The sequence below is a fragment of the Acomys minous genome (assembly GCF_964271855.1).
Source record: "Acomys minous genome assembly, chromosome: 12".
Classification (NCBI taxonomy): domain Eukaryota; kingdom Metazoa; phylum Chordata; class Mammalia; order Rodentia; family Muridae; genus Acomys; species Acomys minous.
The window spans coordinates 21,384,545-21,404,597 of NC_140493.1; the positions used below are offsets into that span (position 1 = coordinate 21,384,545).

At 48.9% G+C, this 20,053-nt stretch overlaps 1 protein-coding gene across 2 annotated transcripts; it reads right to left on the minus strand.

Annotated features, from left to right (window-relative positions):
• Window positions 1–1,378: 1,378 nt before the first annotated feature.
• On the minus strand, window positions 1,379–19,676 carry ADSL (adenylosuccinate lyase). 2 transcript variants are annotated; one of them, XR_014772883.1, is made up of 14 exons: window positions 19,459–19,676; window positions 15,689–15,892; window positions 13,620–13,664; window positions 12,956–13,035; window positions 11,952–12,123; window positions 10,904–10,950; window positions 9,052–9,142; window positions 8,045–8,114; window positions 7,795–7,942; window positions 6,257–6,347; window positions 5,050–5,139; window positions 4,648–4,824; window positions 3,485–3,708; window positions 1,379–1,401 (listed from the first exon to the last, which is right to left on the minus strand). XR_014772883.1 is itself a non-coding variant. In XM_084748362.1 (13 exons), the coding sequence occupies exons 1-13, from the start codon at window positions 19,609–19,611 to the stop codon at window positions 3,622–3,624; spliced, it is 1,455 nt and encodes a 484-aa protein (XP_084604488.1). In that variant the 5' UTR covers window positions 19,612–19,676; the 3' UTR covers window positions 3,328–3,621. The 2 variants fall into 2 exon arrangements, 1 of the variants encoding a protein (XP_084604488.1); XM_084748362.1 differs by lacking the exon at window positions 1,379–1,401 and having other exon boundaries at window positions 3,328–3,708.
• Between the last annotated feature and the right edge of the window lie 377 nt (window positions 19,677–20,053).

The following is a 20,053-nucleotide window of genomic DNA, read 5'->3' on the forward strand; positions in this document are numbered from 1 at the left end:
TGGCCTCAAGCTTCGTATGATTGACACCACACCAGATCCAGCCCCTCCCCCTTAAGGTGTCACATGTACTTTACGAAGGGTTTGGATGTAGTCATGCCTTAGACTTTGTTGTGCACCCAGAACTGAGTTATTTATCATTAGGAAACTTTTTACAAATTGTGCTGTACTTAAAAATGCCTAAAATGGGCTGGAGAGATGGCTCAGTGGTTAAGAGCACTGCCTGCTCTTCCAAAGGACCGGGTTCAATTCCCAGCACCCACATGGAAGCTCACAACTGTCTGTAACTCCAACATCTGACACCCTCACACCAACGAACATAAGATAAAAAATTAAAAAAAAAAATGCCTAAAATAAGCCCGGTGGTGGTGGTGGACACCTTTAATCCCAGCACTTGGGAGGCAGAGGCAGGCAGATCTCTGTGAGTTGGAGGCCAGCCTGGTCTACAAAGTGAGTCCAGGACAGAAAAAGAAAAAGAAAAAAGGCTAAAATAAACTGCCCAATGTCAGACTTGTGAAGTACAAGCTACTGTGTCATGTTGACCCAGACTTCCTCTTGCCTCACGTGGATGGATACTCTGCTGGCCATGGTGTTTGCAGACACCACCACCCTACGCAAGCATCAAGAGCTGAATTTGGACCCTCAGCACCCACAAAAAAGGCAACCCTAGGCATGGTTGACACACGCCTTTAATCCCAGCATTTGGAAGGCAGAGGCAGGTGGATCTTTGTGAGTTCGAGGCCAGCCTGGTCGACCAAGGGAGTCCAGGACAGCCAAGGCTGCACAGAGAAACCCTGTCTTGAAAAACCAAAACCAAAACCAAAAAAGCCAAGCACAGCAGTGTGCACCTGGTAATGGCAGGACCAGGGGAGCAAAGAGACCGGAAGACCCTGGGGACTTGCAAGACAGACAATCCAGAGGAAAAGTGTTGGGATCAATGAAATTGTCTCAAAAACAAGGTAGAGAGAAAGATTCCCAATGTCAATTCAGGCAGTTGTGGCTCATGCCCTTATTCCCAGCACTCAGAAGGCAGAAGTAGACAGATCTCTGAGTTCAAAGCCAGTATGGTCTACAGAGTTCCAGGTCAAGGCTACACAGAGAAACCCTGTCTGGAAAAACCAACCAGCGAACCAAAAGCCAGAAAGCAGTGTCAATCACTGACCTCCACACACATATACAGCCTAACACATACAAACAAATGATTTCCCCGAAGAGCTGAGCACGACTCCTGTGGTTCCTGCTTATTGCTCTTGAGCTGTACTGAGGCCTTTTGTTTTGTTTTTAAGATTTGTTAGGTATACAGTGTTCTGCCTGCATGTACACCTGCAGGCCAGAAGAGGGCACCAGATCTTGTTGTAGATGGTTGTGAGCCACCATGTAGTTGCTGGGAATTGAACTCAGGACCTTTGGAAGAGCAGACAATGCTCTTAAGCTCTGAGCCATCTCTCCAGCCCCCTGAGGCCTTGTTTTAACAGCTGCCTTTCTCTTTCCAACAGATGCTCTTCACCTTTGGCTTTCATGTGGGAGGAGTAGGTCCAGGGCCCTGCACATACTAAGACATGGTGGTACCAGTGAGCTGCCCCAGTCAACTTCTGGCTTTTTGTTTTTGAATACTATCTCAATTTGTATGCCACGTGACCTGGAATTATCCTCATGGCAATCCTCCTGCCTCAGCCCTAAGTGCTGGGATAACAAGGCTGAGCCAGCAAGTTCAGATTTCGGACACTTACAAGCACAGCTGAAGTGGCCTAGATTCCTCCTTCAACACTCCGACAGGCCGTGGGCCACGCTCAGATAGCTGACAAGGAACCCTGACCTCGGTTTTTCTTTCTGGACAACAGACATGATGTTATTCTTCTACTACACAGCACGCCTGCCATTCCCACACCCTGGGGGCTGAGGTACAAGTTCACAAGTTCAAGGCCAGTCTGGAGAAGTCCACATACACTAAGTCTAGAACTCCAGCACACCTCACACCTGAGACTGAACATAATACTGAGAGCAGCATAGTACCGGGGGACCTTCCTGGACACCACCATAATGTATCCCAAAACTTAGCTCTGGGTCAGTGAGTTCAAGGTTTACTTGTTTACATTTATCCTTGCCAGATGAAATCTCAGTTATTACCAGGCTGGTTAATTCTCCTAGTTTTTGTCAACTACAAATCTGATTTTAAAAATCTTTACATGTATTTTGTAGTAGGGTTTTTCTACGTAGCCTGGACTGGCCTGGAACTATGTAGACCAGGTTGACCTTAAACTTAGAGACCTTGTTGTTTTCTGCCTCCTGAGTCCTGGGACTAAAAGATGTGTGCCACCGCAACAGCGGTTCTCATTGAAACCACTTTATTGTTGGTAGAGGTCAGGACAAGATTGCACTTTTATGTGGGTTCCCAGGGCTGGGCTCACTTAGGCCACAAGGCTCGCACAGCAGGCCTTTACTAGCTGCGCCATCTTGCCAGCTCTTGATTTTCTAAAACACCAATATATGCAGCCTGAGGTAAGGCTACAGCTAAGGTTCCACTTCCAGTTGGGCAATTCGTAATCCACTCTTTGACTAGTTTGTCTAAACAGCCACCAATGTACCTCACAAGGATGAGAGACTGGCAGACGTCATCATCAATCAACTTACCCAGTTATCAGCTCCCTGATAAGCAAACCTCTACAGAAGATGAAATAGGCACAGCCTGAGCTAAGGGGACCCCACAACAATTCCTTCCTGAGCTACAAACGTCACTATTTAATCTAGGTAGAAAGGGCCCAAATCAAGGGATCGGATGGTTCTGAACCATGCATCCGGAGGATTTCGACTTAAACCCATCCTCACGGGGACCAGAAATGTCTTGCTACTTGACAATCAAAGACTTGAAAAGGACGACGGGAGATGGCAGCCTAGTGTGTGGCAAAGTGTGCCTGTCCAGGGCTCTTGGCTGTATTACTATTAGGTTTCTGTGAGGCCATCTTCTCTCAACAAAAGCTGCTGCCAGTGTTGTGAGCATGCAAACGTCTGATGGGGGACACAGCCTCACTGTAAGTCAGGAAACACTGCAGACTTGGGGCATCTGGAACGTATGTATCATGTTGCTGGAAAGCATGAAGAAAACCACTGGGCAGTGGTGGTGACGCCTTTAATCCCAGCACTCGGGAGGCAGAGGCAGGCAGATTGCTGTGAGTTCGAGGCCAGCCTGGTCTACAAAGCAAGTCCAGGACAGCCAAGGCTACATAGAGAAAGAAACCCTGTCTCAAAAAACAAAAAACAAAACAAGACAAAACAAAACAAAGCACGCCATCACTGCCTGGCTCTTAATGTACACTTTTTTAAAAAAAGGAATTGTTCTTTTTCTTTTTTAAAACGATTTATTTATTTACTTATTTATTATGTGTACAGTGCTCTGCCTGTATGTACACCTGTGGGCTGGAAGAGGGCGCCAGATCTCAGTATAGATGGTTGTGAGCCACCACGTGGTTGCTGGGAATTGAACTCGGACCTTTGGAAGAGCAACCTCTGAGCCTCTTAACCTCTGAGCCATCTCTCCAGCCCTTAATGTACACTCTTGAGGTAAAGGGACACTGCAGAACACAATATTAATTTCTCAATGATATAAATAGCAAACTGTCTTCCCCGCTACAGAGACAGCTCTGCTTTCCCCGCCAGCACATCCCCGTAGGGCTTCAGCAGGGGATGAACTTCCTCTTCTAGGAACCTGCGGACCTGCCAGGGACAAGCAAACACATGACAAGGAAATGACAACAGCTTCTTCAAACCAGTTCTAGCAGCAAGACCCAGCATGCTAGAGCTTCCTCCACTGAGCATGTGCTGTCTAGTAGCTCTGCCTCCCAGACAGAAGCATGTCCACTCAGCACATCCCACCACGCCACACACACACTCACCTGGGCCTCTTTAGTTTCCTGTTCTTGCCTGACCACGCCTTGGCTCACAATCTTTATTATTTAATTGTATGTCTCTCTGTGTGTGCATGCATGTGTGTGCGGGGCCAGTGGGGGCTAGAAGAATGCACTGAGCCTTGAGCTAGAGTTGGAAGCAATGTGGGCTTTTTGTATGTTTGTTTGTTTTCTGAGACAGGGTTTCTCTGTGTAGCCTTGGCTGTCCTGGACCAGGATAGCCTTGAATGCAGAGATCGGCCTGTCTCTGCCTCCTGAAGGGTGGGATTAAAGGCATGTGCCACCACACCTGGGTGCAATGTGGGCTTTTTGTGACTGAGTCCTTGTGGCCTAAACATGTTGTTCCTTACAAATTAAAGCACAGTTTTGATATTTGAGAAAACAAAACAGAACTAACTTCACTTCAACTGGCTGAGTGCCGGTGCTCTATGATGCCCGTTCACTGGCTGCCATGCTCCAGGCACTCTGAGCCTGGTGACACCTCAGTGAGACAGGATTCTGAGATCCCTGGGGGAGGGGGCTCTACTTTTTTGTTTGTTTTGAGACAAGGTCTCTCTTTATGCACCTGTGCAACCCTGGCTGGCCTAGAACTCACGACGTAACGTGGGCTGGAATTAAAGGCCCACGCCACCATGGCTAGCCTCTACTATACTTTTAGCCTCTCTAGGTGCCCCTCCCACACCCTCAGAGGGTCTGCAAGCAGCATCACAGAGACCATTCTCCTGAGAGCATCCTACAGGAGAGTTACCTGCTGGGGTGCTCGGCCAATGAAAGAAGAGGGGTCTAACAGCTGCTCCAACTGTGAGTGAATGGGGCTGAAGTAGGCATCTGCCCGAATGCGCTCTATAAGGTCATTGTCACCGCCTTCCTGCTTAACCACGGCAGCTGCTTGCTGGGAGAGCACTCTGATTTTCTCATGACAGTCCTGGGGAGAGAGTGAGGTATGGTAACTCATCACTAACAGGTGTTTAGACTTTACTCAGTCATCAGACATGTCACATCAGAACCTGCCTCTGCTGCAGTGGCGGCCACTCTAAGGTAGATGCCCTTCCCCGCCCAAACCTTATGAACTGCTGGTTCTTCCCTCTTCCTCACTTTCAACAGCAGACTCAGACCTGTCAGTACCGGCACCTTTCCCTGACTTGCATACCTGTCGGCTGCCCCCAGCCTTGACCATCGCCATGATGATGTTCTCTGTGGCCATGAAAGGCAGCTCTTGCCGAATGCGTCGTTCAATTACCTAGAAGAGGGGCCAAGACAGAAATCTCAATATTACAAAGCCACAGTAGGTCAAGAAAATGCACAGGAGGGCTATACACTGTTTAAGGAGATGGGCGGTGCAATGCTTTATCTGGAACTCTGCTTCTCAATTTTTATACAAATCCAGATTTTCTCCCTCTCTTCCTTTCTTTAAAAAGTTTAAGTAAACTTTCAAAGCAGCTTCATGGGACGAGTTTGGGGCTGGAGGGCTGGCTCAGCAGTTGCTTGTTGCTGCTGCACAAGCCCTGGCTTCGGTTTCCAGAAGCAATATAGCTGCTCACAATCCCCTGTAACTCCAGTCCCAAGGGATTTGTCGCCTTCTTCTGGTTTGTCATGGATACTGTACATACACAATACACACACATACATGCAGACACACATTCATATACATCAAATGCCCTCCTTCCACCTGTTAAAGGTCACTGTCCCTCTTCAGTGAGAACATGATGGAGATGAATATCTAGTTCAGGCACCTAAAACAAAGCAACCGGGCAGGCGTGGCGCCACATGTCTTTAATTCCAGCATTCCAGATGGTAGAGGCAGGCCAACCTCTGTGAGTTGAGGCCCAAGATCAGCAAGGGCTACATAGACAGATCCTGATTCAAAGAATAAAAACCAAACAACCACAACAAGAAACCCATTCACAGCCAGGTGTGGTGGCGCACACCTTTAATCACAGCACTTGGGAGGCAGAAGCAGGTGGATCTCTGTGAGTTCGAGGCCAGCCTGGTCTACAAAGTGAGTTCAGGACAGCCAAGGCTACACAGAGAAACCCTGTCCCATAAACCAAAACAAGCAAACAAATAAAAGAAAGCTACTCATAAAAAAAAACAAAACAAAAAACCCAACAACAGAAACAAGGCAATTAGTGTCACTTTTTCTGCTTGGCCACCTGTGCTCACAGGTTAAGACAATCCAGCCTTTTCTCTGGACTCTGCACGTCCATGAGTCCCACAGATCTGGTTCCCTGTGCACAGGTTCCCTGTGCGATGTCTTGGACTATAGGGTGAGGTCTGGTGAGAGACCCCTCACTGGGCCATTAGCACCGTACACTCACTCCAGAGCACTCCCCTCCCCATTTCCAGAGGCCTCTTACTTTGGGGTACACCACCAATCCTTCAGAAATGTTCTGCAGGGTATTTAATACAGTGTCTGCAGTGAGAAACGCTTCAGCCAAACAGATCCGTCTACAAAACAAACGTATTTCACTCCATTAATCAAATGTCAGAGGCAGACAGGGCGTGTCCCAAGAAGCGCTAGCCTGCTCCTGCCATCTGAACTCTGGGGCAGTTTCCTTCAGTCTCGGGACTTCCTATTGCCCTCACAACCCTCATCTTCACTTCCAGTCTGAGCCGCTCGCCCAGGCAGCAGGCGTCAAACCTAAGGCTCCACCTCAATCAAACTCCAGCATGACAGCCGTTTCTTCACTGCCTCTTTCTCACTACTGCTAACCCGCTGTCCCCTGCAGTGGGTCGTCTCAGCCGATGGCCGGAATGGCCCTACTCACCCAGTTCTCCTGTCCAGCGCTGAGGCCGGCCAGTGTCGGCTGACTTTACCACACCCTTCCTTCCCATCCATATGGCCACCGGGCCCAGGGTGGCTTGGACTGCTCACGAGCTCTAGCTTGTTAGTGCCTCCTGCATGAAGGACTTCCTAACGGTGCTAGGGCATTACACCTATCAGCCTCTGCACCCATGGCTTCTAGTGGCCTCGGAGCGCTAACAGCTGGAATAAGAAACTGCCTCAGTTTCTTTTATCTATTCCCTAAGTAACTGTTCACCCAGTGTTAGGTGTGATGTGCAATCTACAGGTCATTTTAAGGACACGGGAGAGGTGGCTCAGCAGTTAAGAGTACTTGTTGGTCTTACAAGAATCTGGGGTTCGGTTCCCAGCACCCACATGGTCAGCTTCAAAGCATCCATCACTCTAACTCCAGGGGACCCAGTGCCCTCTTCTGACTCCCGTGGGCACCAGGCACACATGGTGCACATTCACACATGTAGGCAAAATACTCACACATGTAAAGTAACCTACATTTTAAAGGTAATTAAGTAAACAGGAAGACATGAACAAACAGGAAATAGGAAAAACTAGACTCCTTCTGGGGCCCTGAGGCTTTCCAGAGAGTAGGGGCCACCTGTGCTCACACCTCGCCAGGGGCTCCACAGGCCGTTCTTTAGTTCCTAGGATTCCGTTCCTTTGAGGCAAGGCCTTTGGGCCAGAGTGGACTCTGACTCCCTATGAGGATGCCCCCAGCCCCGTCCCCACCGAGAGATGGAATCACAGGTGTGTGCCACCACGTCTGGTCTTTATGTAGTGCTGGGGATTGAACCCTGGGCTTCAAGCATATGGGCAAGCGTTCTACCAACTGAGTTCCGTCTTCCTTCCTGAGTCTGAAGCCATCCTCTCCATTTGGAAGGCTGCCTGGACTCCTTTATCAATCACTGCACTGGGCACAACATCAAGCACACTGCCCCAGTCTTCCTTATCTTGAGGATAACAAAGCAGACTTGTCCAGTGTCCAGTGACCACCTGAGCTCTGCTTCCAACAGACATGCTCAGATGTGTGTGTCTTTTGCTTCCTTGCTTTAGGACCCCTCCTGCTGTGTTGTGTGCGTTGTCGCCATCACTGACCGGTTGGCACTATCATCCAGTGTGCGTTCAAACCACTGCACGGAAGCCGTCTGTAGTGGGTCCATGGTAAGGGCCATCAGGTGGCGGGCCAGGCTGCAGCAACGTTCAGAGCGCATGGGGTTCCGCTTGTATGGCATCGCACTTGAGCCTACCCACAGAAGAGGACGGGATGCAAGGGCAGAAAGGCAGTGGGGACAGCCAGGGCCTCCCCAACGGCTTTGTGGTGCTCCAGAGCCTGCTTTATACTCACCGATCTGCTGCTTCTCAAAGGGCTCCTCCATCTCCTTCAGGTTGGCCAGGAGGCGTATGTCAGTGCAAATCTGTGGAGGAAGACCTGGCATCATCCCCAACACTTGGTACATAGGGCAGCCTGGGGCCAGGCCAGGCCAGGCTCACACAGGTGGTGAGCTCTCAGTGTGTGCTGTTGCTGAGTTCAAGGCCAGCCCTACCCATTTAGGAGAACTATGTGTTTCTTTTATTTTTTATTTGATTTTTTTTGTTGTTGTTGTTTTTTTTTGTTTTTCGAGACAGGATTTCTCTGTGTAGCCTTGGCTGTCCTGGACTTGCTATGTAGACCAGGCTGGCCTTGAACTCATAGACATCCACCTGCCTCTGCCTCCCAGAGTCCTGGGATTAAAGGCGTGCACCACTACATCCTGAGTTCCCACCCAGGATTCTCTCTGTTCCTGAAAAGCTGGGATGACAAATACAAAGCGCACAGACTGGGGAGGTGGCCGTTGCTGTCAAACCCCGCTTAAAGTATCAAGAAGCTGAGTGTGGTGGTGGGTACTATAACCCCAGCAGTTGGATAAAGACTGAGGCAAACCTGGGCTACAGAGCAAGACCCTACCTTGAGAGGAAAAAAGACAACAGCTGGGGGCAGGGCAAGATTGTGCGTGCAAAAGAGAAAAAGACATAGATTATGAAAAGATAATAGGATTATCTTTTTCTCTTTCTTTAAGACAGGTCTCATGTAGCCAAAGAAGACCCTGAACCAGTTCTGCCTCTCCCCTCTGAAGTGCAGGCAGCACAGGCATGCACCACTAGACCCTGCTGAGGATTCCAATCTTAACATATCCTTCAAAAGACGGACATGTTGCTGCTGTAGGAGTAACTTCTTTCCTTTTAGCACAATCAATTGAAATCCCTTCCTTAGAGATCTCAAACTCGTATTACTAACATACACAGACAGAGTGAAGTGAAAGTCGGAGGCTGCCCTTCAGGTCACCACCTTCCTCCCCACACGCTCACCCTTACCTTGTGTACTGACGCCCCTAAGCTGGCCAGCACGGACAGCACTTCAATGTCCACTTTCCGTGTGTAGGTCTGTCCTGTGATGATGAAAGCTCTAGAAATAAACAGAGAAGAGATCTATGCCACAATGTGACTGTCAGCTCAGCATGGTGCGCACACCTTTAATCCCAGCACTCAGGAGGCAGAGGCAGGCAGATGTCTGTGTCTAAGGTCAGCCTGGCCTACAGAGCGAGCAGCAGAACAGCAAGGACTACATAGAGAGACCTTGTCTCAGGGGAAAAAAAAAAAGGCTGTCATATAGGCAAACCAAAAACTGATCCTAAGCGACTGGGCTTGGCTTCCTGGCATGCTCAGTCAGGCTGCTCTCAGAGGGCCTGACTAGCAACTGGCTCCTGAAACAAGTTGTCCCCCTGTTTACTAATCCCCAGCAGAGTGCTCTGCCCTGAGGAGGAAGGAGAACCTAACCCCCGTCCCCTGCCGCTCCACGCGGTGCCCAGAAGGGATCATGAAGGAGCCTGGTGGGCTCAACGGAAGTGGTCAGAGTTATACTAACTCACTGAGGGACCCCGGGAAAGAAACAAAGCTGGCCACATATCCAGGCAGGGAGACCTACGATCGTCACTCTAGCACTTGAGATGCTCAGGCAGAAGGCCTTTGGTGAGGGCAAGCTCAGTCTGGACCATACAGCGAGTTTCCTGGACTATTTCATCTCCACCAAACCAAACGCCTAGGACAGAACAGCAACATTCACAGAGCTGCTCTAAGGAAACACGGGCTGGAGAGATGGCTCAGACGCCAAGAGAAGGGCTGGCCTGGAACTAGAGATCCGCCTGCCTCTGCCTCCTACGGGCTGGGATTACAGGCGTGCGCCATGGCACTGGCTTCATCTGTTATTCTTGAAGAAGACCTAGGTTTGATACCCAGCACCCACACAGCTGCTCACAACTTTCTGTAATGTCAGCAGTCCCAGGAGACCTGACACTCTCTTCTAGCCCATGGGCACCGCACACACACAGACATACACACAGACAAAACACCTATAGAAAGAAAGAAGGAAAGAAAGAAAGAAAAGAAACAAGCAAACAAACAAACAAACAGGAGAGATGGCTTGGCAGTAAGTTTACTTGTTGCTCTTACGGAGGATCTGGGTTCGATTCCCAGCACACATATAGTGGCTCACAACCATTTCTAGGAGATGCCTCTTTTGACTTCTATGGGCAACAGCCACAATCATGAGTATGGTGCACTGGCATATGTTCAGGTAAAACATTCACACAAATGCACAAAACACAAATGTGGTGCATAGGCATACAAACAGGTAAAGTGTACACACACACACACACACACACACACACACACACACACACACACCAGGTATACACTCAAGTAAAACATTCATATACACACACTCAATAGTAAATAATAACAACAACAATAATAATAGGGCTAGAGAGATGGCTCAGTGGTTAAGAGCACTGTCTGCTCTTCCAGAGGTCCTGAGTTCAATTCCGAGCAACCACATGGTGGCTCATAAGCATCTGTAATGGGATCTGATGGCCTCTTCTGGATGTGTGTGAAGACAGATTTACTCATATACATTAAAATAAATAAATAAATAAATAATAATAATAACAACAATAATAGAGCTAAGCAAAAGTTGAATCAAAAGGTCTGTCATTAGCTGGGTACAGAGGCAGGCAGTTCTCTGTGAGTTCGAGGCCAGCCTGGTCTACAAAGAGAGTTCAGGACAGCCAAGGCTACCCAGAGAAACCCTGTCTCGAAAAACCAAACCAAACCAAACCAAACCAAAAAGCCTGTCAATAACGGGGAGGCAGCATTTTCCCCAGGCACATACCTTTTAAACCCTGCCTTTTCTGTCACCATCTTGTCCAGCTGCTCCACCTTTGAGAAAAAAAAGATACATCCTATTAGAAACATAAGTATTCAAACAGAATCCAAAACAAATTTTAGGGGCTAGAAAGATGGCCCAAGGGTTAAAAGCAGTGGCTGCTCTTTCCAAGGACCAAGGTTCAGTTCCCAGCACCCACATGGCAGCTCACAACTGTCTGTAACTCCTGTTCCAGAGGACCTGGCACCCTCACACCAATGCATGTAAGATAAAATTAAATGAATTAAAAAAGAAAGAAAGAAAGAAAGAAAGAAAGAAAGAAAGAAAGAAAGAAAGATGGACATGTAGGTGTTCAGCCTGAGTGTGCTTCAACTGGTCACCCTGCCAGGTCTTGGGCTCCCTCCAACACACTCTGGATCAACCGTATCAAGTCACAGGCAGGTTTGTCACGTGGGCTGGCACCACTGAACTGAGCTGTCCCTCAGGTCACTTTCAGAATATCCTTTTTTGGGTACTGCATACATTAGAGATGAATGCAGTAAAGGCATCTTTTAAATTACATTTTTAAGCAGCTGAGTGTGGTGGCAACGGCCTTTAGTTCCAGCATTCTGGAGGTAGAGTCAGGAGGATCTCTGTGAGTTCGAGGCCAGCCTGGTCTACAAAGTGAGTCCAGGAGAGCAGGGCTGTTACACAGAGAAACCCTGTCTTGAAAAACCAAATAAATAAATAACATTTAAAAAAAGTTTTTACCACCAGGTGGTGGTGGTGCACACCTTTAATCCCACTACTCAGGAGGCAGAGGCAGATGGATCACTGTGAGTTTGAGGCCAGCCTGGTCTACAAAGTGAGTCCAGGACAGCCAAGGCTACACAGAGAAACTCTGTCTTGAAAAACCAAAAAAAGAAAAAAAAAGTTTTTATGTGTGTGTATGAACACACACCCATAGGACACAAGTGAGGAGACAGAGGACAGCTTGTAGGAGTCGGTTCTATCCTTCCACCATGCGGGTCCCCGAACTGACCCAAGTGTCCATCTTGCTGGCCCCTCAGAATACCTTCTGGTGATCCCCCTCGAAGAGCTGCAGGAAGCTGGCCTGTGTGCCAGTGGTGCCCTTCACTCCCCGGAAACGCAGCTCGTCACGAACACGCTTTAAGTTCTGGAGATCCATGCAAAGGTCTTGAATCCAAAGGCAGCAGCGTTTCCCAACTGTGGTCAGCTGAGCAGGCCTGAGAGGGACACAAGGAGAACACAAAGGCTCCCATATTGAGGCCCTACTTTCACCTAACAGCCACCACTACCTGCTGGAGAGTGGACAAAGTAAGAGCTGCAGGAACTAGTAAAGACGAAACGACAGTTAAAGGCTGGAGTGGAGAAGGGTCAAGGGGCATCGAAGCTACTACAAACTAAAAATACAGGGCTGCTGGTATAGTTCTTCACCATGAAGCCTTTTAACAGTGTGGTAGGGCGGTGCACACCTGCAATCCCAGCGCTCAGGAGGCTACGGCTGACACATTTGAGGCTAGCAAGAGTTCCTCAGGGAACCACTATCTTTAAACAAAACCAAACGGTGGACTGGTAAAATGGCTCAGAGGGCATCAGACGCCCAGGTGGTGCATCAACATGTATACATGCAGAAACACCCACACACATGAAAAGAAAAAGGGAAGCTGGGCGTGGTGGTGCACACGCCTTTAATCCCAGCACTGGGGAGGCAGAGGCAGGTGGATCGATGTAAGTTCAAGGCCAGCCTGGTCTACAAAGTGAGTCCGGGACAGACAAGGCTACACAGAGAAACCTTGTCTCAAAAATCCATAAAAAAAACAAAAATGAAAAGAAAAAGAGAACGAATGGTTCTTTGTCTTTGATAAGTATAAACCAACTGTTGATTACTGGACCAATGGGGTGGCTGAGCAGCATCCCCAGACCCAGAAAAGCTCCTAATGAAGGCCTCAGGCCCACGCCTCACCAGTGTCCCACGTTATCTGCTAGGCTTTGATACTCTGGCATCAACAAGCGCATGTGTAAGTTCAATTCCCCACGAGTCACCTTGTCACTTACTGAAAGTGTGTGAAGCCTAAGGTGGGCAGGTCAGCATGTTCCTTGGCAAAGTCGGCAAGCCTCGAGATCACTCTAGCAAGCTACAAGTGAGACCACAGCGGGAAGGGAGTGAATGCAACTGAGTTCTTTATGTTAACTCTGACTAAACGTCCACACACCTTCACATAAAATTCCAGCTTCAGCTCGGGGAAGGCAGCATTTATTTATGTCTATTTCCCTTTGTATCTTGAAGTGCCCTGGGCAAGGATCACAGGAAACCCACATTTGAAAGCTGAGCCGAATCCCTAACATGTCACACACTATTTTAGGACCATGGCAGCATAACAGGACCAAGCCATAGCCTGACCAAAATACTCCAGCAACACATCTCCTCTCGCTTGTGCCACATATAAAGGTCATGCTTTAGAGAGTAATAATACACTCTTGTAGGCTGGCCTTAAACCCTGAGATCCACCCGCCTCCCTCCCCACTGTTGGCATTAAGGTACACCACCTCTTATTTGTGCCCAAGAAGGGACAGTTAGCTAACTCCACAGACGACATACAGAGTCCCTGACTTGAGAACGTAAGCTTTAGGCATCCCACTGTGCAGATTCACTTATAATTGCAGACCACTCCTTCTACGGGGCACCTAAACTGGTAGGAAACTTCTGTCAACATCTTACCTTTGGCAAAAGCAGGTCAAAAGCATTTCTTAGGATAATCAGGTCCTGAAAGAGAAAATTCAATGGCTTCAAATTACATAGTGCCAGGCAGTAGTATTATAATGATACTCTCTGGCCATTAGAACTGATGTCTCACCTTCAGCAAACAAGAGTGTCCAAAGGTGCTAAAAGGCTGCTTTTTCCTCATCACCATTGGAAGACTTAAGTGCTGGGCTGGGATGTAGCTCAGTTGGGCAGAATATTTACCTGGTGTGTGCAAGGCCCTGAGTCCCATCCTTAGCATCGCATTAACTGGGACTGGTGGTAAAGGCCCGTGATAGCAGCACTTGAGAAGCGGAGGCAGGAGAACCATAAATTCAAGGTCATCCTTGCGCACACTGCAAGCTCAAGCTAAAGATTGGCACTGGCTAGAGAGGAGGTTGTTGGGGGGCATGTGGGGGAGTGTGTGAAGTGGGCGATCTGCAGAGCATGTGGACAGGTGGACTACTGGATTACGGGGATCCATAAGGAGCAAAACCTTTATTGTTCACAGTGTATGGTGGCTACACTGCCCGAGAGCTGCAGAAGTCCTTGGGCTTTTCTCTTATATGGTGCATTACGTCAGTATTCTCCATCCATCCATCCATCCATCCATCCATTATCCGCCCACCCACCCACCCACCTACCGCAGGGCAGGCTTTGTCCCCAAGAGATCTGCAGCCTTTCCCTCCCAAGTGCTAAGATTAAAGTTTAAGTTAGCCAGGCAGTAGTGATGCACATCTTTAATCCCAGCATACAGGAGGCAGCTCTCTGTGAGTTCAAGGCTAGCCTGGTCTACAGAGAAAGTTCGAGGCTAGCCAGGGCTACACAGAGAAACCCTGTCTCAAAAATCAAACAATAAAATAAAACTGTACATTAGATAAGTGACCTACCACTGAGCTACACCCTCAAGCCTTCACACTGCTCTTGTAGGAGGTAAGAGAAAGTATTTTGGGCAACTCCAAAACATGTCCCTATGTCATAAAAATCATGGAGACACAGCATTACTGGGAACTGAAAAACATTTTTTTTTAAGCCAGCATGATGGCTCACCAGGCTGGGTGTGGTGGCGCACGTCTTTAACCCCAGCACTCAGGAGGCAGAGGCAGGTGGATCTCTATGAGTTTGAGGCCAGCCTGGTCAACAAAGCGAGTCCAGGGCAGCCAAGGCTACACAGAGAAACCCTGTCTCAAAAAACCAAAAAAGTAAAGGTGTTTGTTGCCAAGCCTGCCAACCCGAGTTGCATGGATGGTGGAAAGTGGAAAGACTGCCACAAGTTGTCCTCTGGTCTCCACACTCATACCTGAGCGCACATTCTGCCCCCTAATAAATAAATAAATGTAATGAAAGAACTTTCCAAGTAGTAGGATTATTCTTCCACATCTTGCCACTCACCCAGGGATTTTTTTTTTTTTTTAGTTTTTTTTTTTAGTTTTTTCGAGACAGGGTTTCTCTGTGTTATCTTAGCTGTCCTGGAACCACTGATAGACCAGGCTGGCTTCTGCCTCCCAGCGATCCGCCTGCCTCTGCTTCCCAGGGTGCTGGGCTTACAGGCCTGCGCCATCATGCCTGGCTTAGACATCTTTAATTATGCATCACCTAACACTAAAAAGGAGCTGGCCCTAGCAGCATGTAGCTGTACTCAACTACTCAGATGGCCAAGCAGACAGACAGCCTGGGCTCTGCAGCTGAAGACCAGTCTAGGAAACATAACAACATACTGGGACCCTGTCTCAAAAAATAAACGCTGGGCATGGTGGTGCACGCCTTTAAACACAGCACTTGGGAGGTGGAGGCAGAGGCAGCCAGATTTCTGAGTTCGAGGCCAGCCAGGTCTACAGAGCTAGTTCGAGGACAGCCTGGGCTACACAGAGAAACCCTGTCTCAAAACATCAAAAACAAAAAAATAAAAACGAACACTTGTAATACTGTCCTCTCTTTTCAGAAGCCAACAGTGGTTTATAAAGGCCCTTGGGTAAGTTTGGAAACTTAAAACCACACAAACACAATATAAAGGCTGAAGCCCAAGTATAAACAGCGGCAGCTCGTACTGTATTGTCTCCAACATAGCAGGAGGTGGCGCCCAGATGAATGATGCCCGCAGCTTTCGGACAGCAGTGGCCGAACGTGTGCACGTGAGCCATGACGTCGTGGCGCAGGCGCTTCTCCTCCTCAGCGGCCATCTGGAAGTCAATGTTGCTCAGGTTTGACCTCATCTCCTGGATCTGTTCATCTGTGATGGGCAACCCCAGTGTCTGTGGAGCAGGCAGAAGAAAACCCAATGACCTTCATGTCCAAGGATTTGAGAGGAAGTAAAAACTCTTAAAATCTGAGGCAACAAGTTCAAAAGTATGGGCTGGGGGAGAAGCCACCACAGAGGGACTGAAATCCGCCTGCCTCTGCCTCCTGAGTGTGCACCGCCTCCTGAGTGTGCACTGCCTCCTGAGTGTACACTGCCTCCTGAGTGTGCACCGCCTCTACAACCACTACCTGGCCCACTCCAGCCTCTTTTGTTCTAGCCTCTGGGTTTCTCAGACTTGTGTGTAAAACACTGTGTCAACTCTTGCGTCTTTAGCCGGGTTCTATTTAGCACACTCATCACTGGATGACACTGTGCCATATGGAACTAACCCATTCAGCACTCTTGAAGGCATACTGCACGAGAAGAGACCTTTGATCCAGTCACTACGTAATCCTTAGTCGTGACTTGTGAGTGCACAGAGTATGGGGGCACTCACAGCTTCCAGAATTAACAACTCCTCAAGGCTGGGCTTAGTGCTCTACAGGCTGTCATCAGCACCTGGGAAGGAGAAACAGAAGGGTCCCTACTACAAATGAAACTCTGTCTCCAATCTCCAAAGGGAAACTACCAGCCAGTGAGCTGGCTCAGCCACCAAGCACTTGCAGGGAAAGCCTGGAAACCAGAGCTCCACTCTTGGAACTGCAGAGCTGGGGCGGCCATATTCCACAGAACTGCCATCACACGCGGCCTCTGTGTGTGTGCTCCCACCGTGCACACTTCTGATGCTATGAACCTCTTGTATTACTTCTGATCTTTTCTCGCTCTCTCTCTCTCTTTTAATTTTTAAAAAGAGATTTACTGGTCAGGTGTGGTGGCGTATACCTTTAATCCTAGGACTGGGAGGCAGAGGCAGGAGGATCTCTGTGAGTTCAAAACCACCCTGGTCTATAAGAGTCCAGGTCAGCCAGAGCTATTACACAGAGAAACCCTGTCTTGAAGCCCTCCCCCCTAAAAAAAGAAAGAAAAAAAAAAAGGATTTTTATGTTTTACTCTATGTATGCGCATGTGGTGCCTACATAAGCTAGACAAGGCACTGGATGCCCTGGAACTGGAGCTGCAGATGACTGTGAGCTGCCACTGGTTGCTGGAAAGATCTGGAAGAACAGCCAATGCTCTTAACTCCTGAACCACCGTCCTAGCTTCTCAGTTTCCACAACTCAACCAGTTATTATGGAATATACGGTTTGTTTGTTTGTTCTTTGATTTTTTTTGAGACAAAGTCTCAGTGTTGTTCTGGCTGGTGTGGAACTTGCTAAATAGATGAGGTTGGCCTCAAACTCACAGAAATTCACTTGCCTCTGCCTCCCAAAACAGTCAAGAGGACTCACTGCTCTTGCAGGGGACCTGGCTTTGGTTCCCAGCACCCACATGGCTGTAACTCCAGCTCTAGGGCACCTGCTGGCCTCCACTGCACCAGCATTCACACATGCACGTACCACATGCAGACACATAACTGCATATAAAACAAACAAAAACACCTGTAAGGTCTGTACCACCACACCTGGATTTTGCTACTAATTTGATGCTCTGATAATTCATACCCTAGCTAGGCACCCGTGCAGTGGTGCACTCCTGTGATCCCAGCACTCAGGAGGCAGAGGCAGGCTGGTCTCTGTGAGCTCAAGGCCAGCCTGGTCTACAAGGCAGGTCCAGGACAACCAGGGCTACACAGAGAAAAACCTGTCTCAAAACAAAACAAAACCAATAAATAAATAAATGAAAAAAAAGAGCCGGGCGTGGTGGCGCACGCCTTTAATCCCAGCACTCGGGAGGCAAAGGCAGGCAGATCGCTGTGAGTTCGAGGACAGCCTGGTCTACAAAGCGAGTCCAGGACAGCCAAGGCTACACAGAGAAACCCTGTCTCAAAAAAAAAAAAAAAAAAAAACACCAAAAACAAAAAACCCCAACCCCCCCCAAAAAAGAAAGAAAACCCATACTCATAGCTATGTATGCTTCAAACAATTTGTGGACCAGATGAACCTTACACTCCAGTTTCAGCTGGAGGCCATTTACACACTATGGTGACACTGGCAATGGCTTGCACACTACTGCCCTCATCTACAGATTGTGGGCATCAGATGAATGAGGAAAGAACATCACAGGGTGAGACTCATGCAGGGGTCCCACTCTCTACTGTTAGGGAGCCAACAGTTCCCAAGGCTTTGGTTTCCCACCTACGAGACAGGCACAATAAAAGGATTTATGCGCTGGACAGTGGTGGTGCACACCTTTAATCTGCACTCGGGAGGCAGAGGCAGGTGGATCGCTGTGAGTTCGAGGCCAACCTGGTCTACAAAGCAAGTCTAGGACAGCTAAGGCTACACAGAGAAATCTTGTCTCGAAAAAACAACAACAACAAACCAAACCAAACCAACAACAAAAAAACCAAAAAAAGGATTTTGTTGTTGTTGTTGTTTTTTGGTTTTTTTGGTTTTTCGAGACAGAGTTTCTCTGTGTAGCCTTGGCGGTCCTGGACTCACTGTGTAGACCAGGCTGGCCTCGACCTCACAGCGATCCGCCTGCCTCTGCCTCCCGAGTGCTGGGACTAAAGGCGTGCGCCTCCACACCTGGCTCAAAAAAAGGATTTTATGCTATGTGTTTAAAAAAAAAAAAAAAGACAGACTAGCCTGCAATCTCAGCACTCTGGGAGGCAGAGGCAGGTGGATCTCTGTGAGTTTGAAGCCAGCCACAGCTACACAGTGTGACACTCTGATCTCAAAAAAACAGCCAAGCCACCGCCAATAAAAACAACCCCACAAACCCTCTGGAACAAATAGGTGCCCAGGTCCTCCCTTCTCAGAGCAAATAGTGGCTCAGAAAACAGATTCCAAAGCTGTCAAAGTGGCAAAGGGCTCAGCTTAGGATCTGGAATGGACCCAGGTTCGAATCTGCTGTCAAGAGCTAGCTGGGAAACCTAGGGCAAGCCTAGGTTTTGTCCCCCCAGAAAGGGGGACTGAGAGACAGCTGGGAGGTTAAAGGAATTTGCAGAGACCCCAGGTTCAGTTCCCAGGACCCACATGGCAGCTTACAACAAGCTGTTAATTCGTTCCCTCTCCTGACAACATCTGTTGGCACCAGGTGAACATGCATGGGATGCAGGCAAAAACATTTATACACTAAAAATAAAATACATCCTCTTTTAAAAAGTGGGAAAAGCTACCATCAAGTTTGCAACGCAGTTACTTTCTTTTTCTTAACAATTTACAGTGTGTGTGTGTGTGTGTGTGTGTGTGTGTGTGTGTGTGTGTGTGTGTGTGTGCGCGCGCGCCCGCGCGCGGGAGGTCGGAGGACAACTAACGGGAGTCAGGTATCCTCATCGTGTTGTCCCGAAGCTCGAACTCAGGTCAGAAAGCTTGGCGACTAGCGTCTTTACCCTTGAGGCTGCAAGGTTTAAATAGCATGCAGTAGCCTTGGCCGAACCGAAGTCCTCCAAAGGACGTGCACGTTTCTGGGACTGTTACAGAGGCAACAAGAGCTTAGGCTGTGACCTGCCTAGCGACAAGGAGCATGGCCACTTACCTGCTCGGCCTCCGCCAGCCACAACCACAGCTGCCGCCACGTCTGGAACTTGTACCTGTCGCTGAACAAGAAGCACATCTCGAGGCTGGCGTAGCGGGCCGCCAGCGGAGAACGGTAGCTTTCATGACCGCCAGGGTCGCCGGCTGCAGCCATCTTCACCACGCCACCCGGCCAAGGCGGACGCGAATAGCTCGGTCCAAAGCGGAAGCCTGGGTGCGCGTTGGGCGGGATTTCCTCCTCCGGCCCCGCCCTCGTCGGGGGGAGGGTGGAGAGGGGGTAACGCTGAGCTAGATGACTGAGGTGGCTTAGTTTTGGTTCATCCCCACCCCCCCCACCCCCCCAGGAGGTTCTCCTAGCATCTCTTGATTTGTACGAAACGCGATTAAGCTTCTTAAGTCTCTGCCCCACTCTGTGCCTCCTCAGTTTTTCCATTTGAGGAGCGCATATTAAGATCCTCCTTTAAAGCCGGGAGTACTCAGGGAGGCAGAAGCAAGGAGGGTCGCTGTGAATTCGAGGCAAGCCTGGTCTACAAAGTTAGCTCACGACAGCCAGGGATACACAGACAAACCCTGTCTCAAAAAACAAAACCAACCAA

Excerpts from the sequence above, each read along its gene's own strand:
- ADSL (XM_084748362.1), bottom strand. The coding sequence starts at position 19,611 with ATGGCTGCAGCCGGCGACCCTGGCGGTCATGAAAGCTACCGTTCTCCG. Across the intron at positions 9,143-10,903 it reads GAAAAGGCAGGGTTTAAAAG|AGCTTTCATCATCACAGGAC; the intron begins GTATGTGCCTGG and ends GTTTATTTCTAG. Across the intron at positions 5,140-6,256 it reads GATTGGTGGTGTACCCCAAA|GTAATTGAACGACGCATTCG; the intron begins GTAAGAGGCCTC and ends CCCCTCTTCTAG.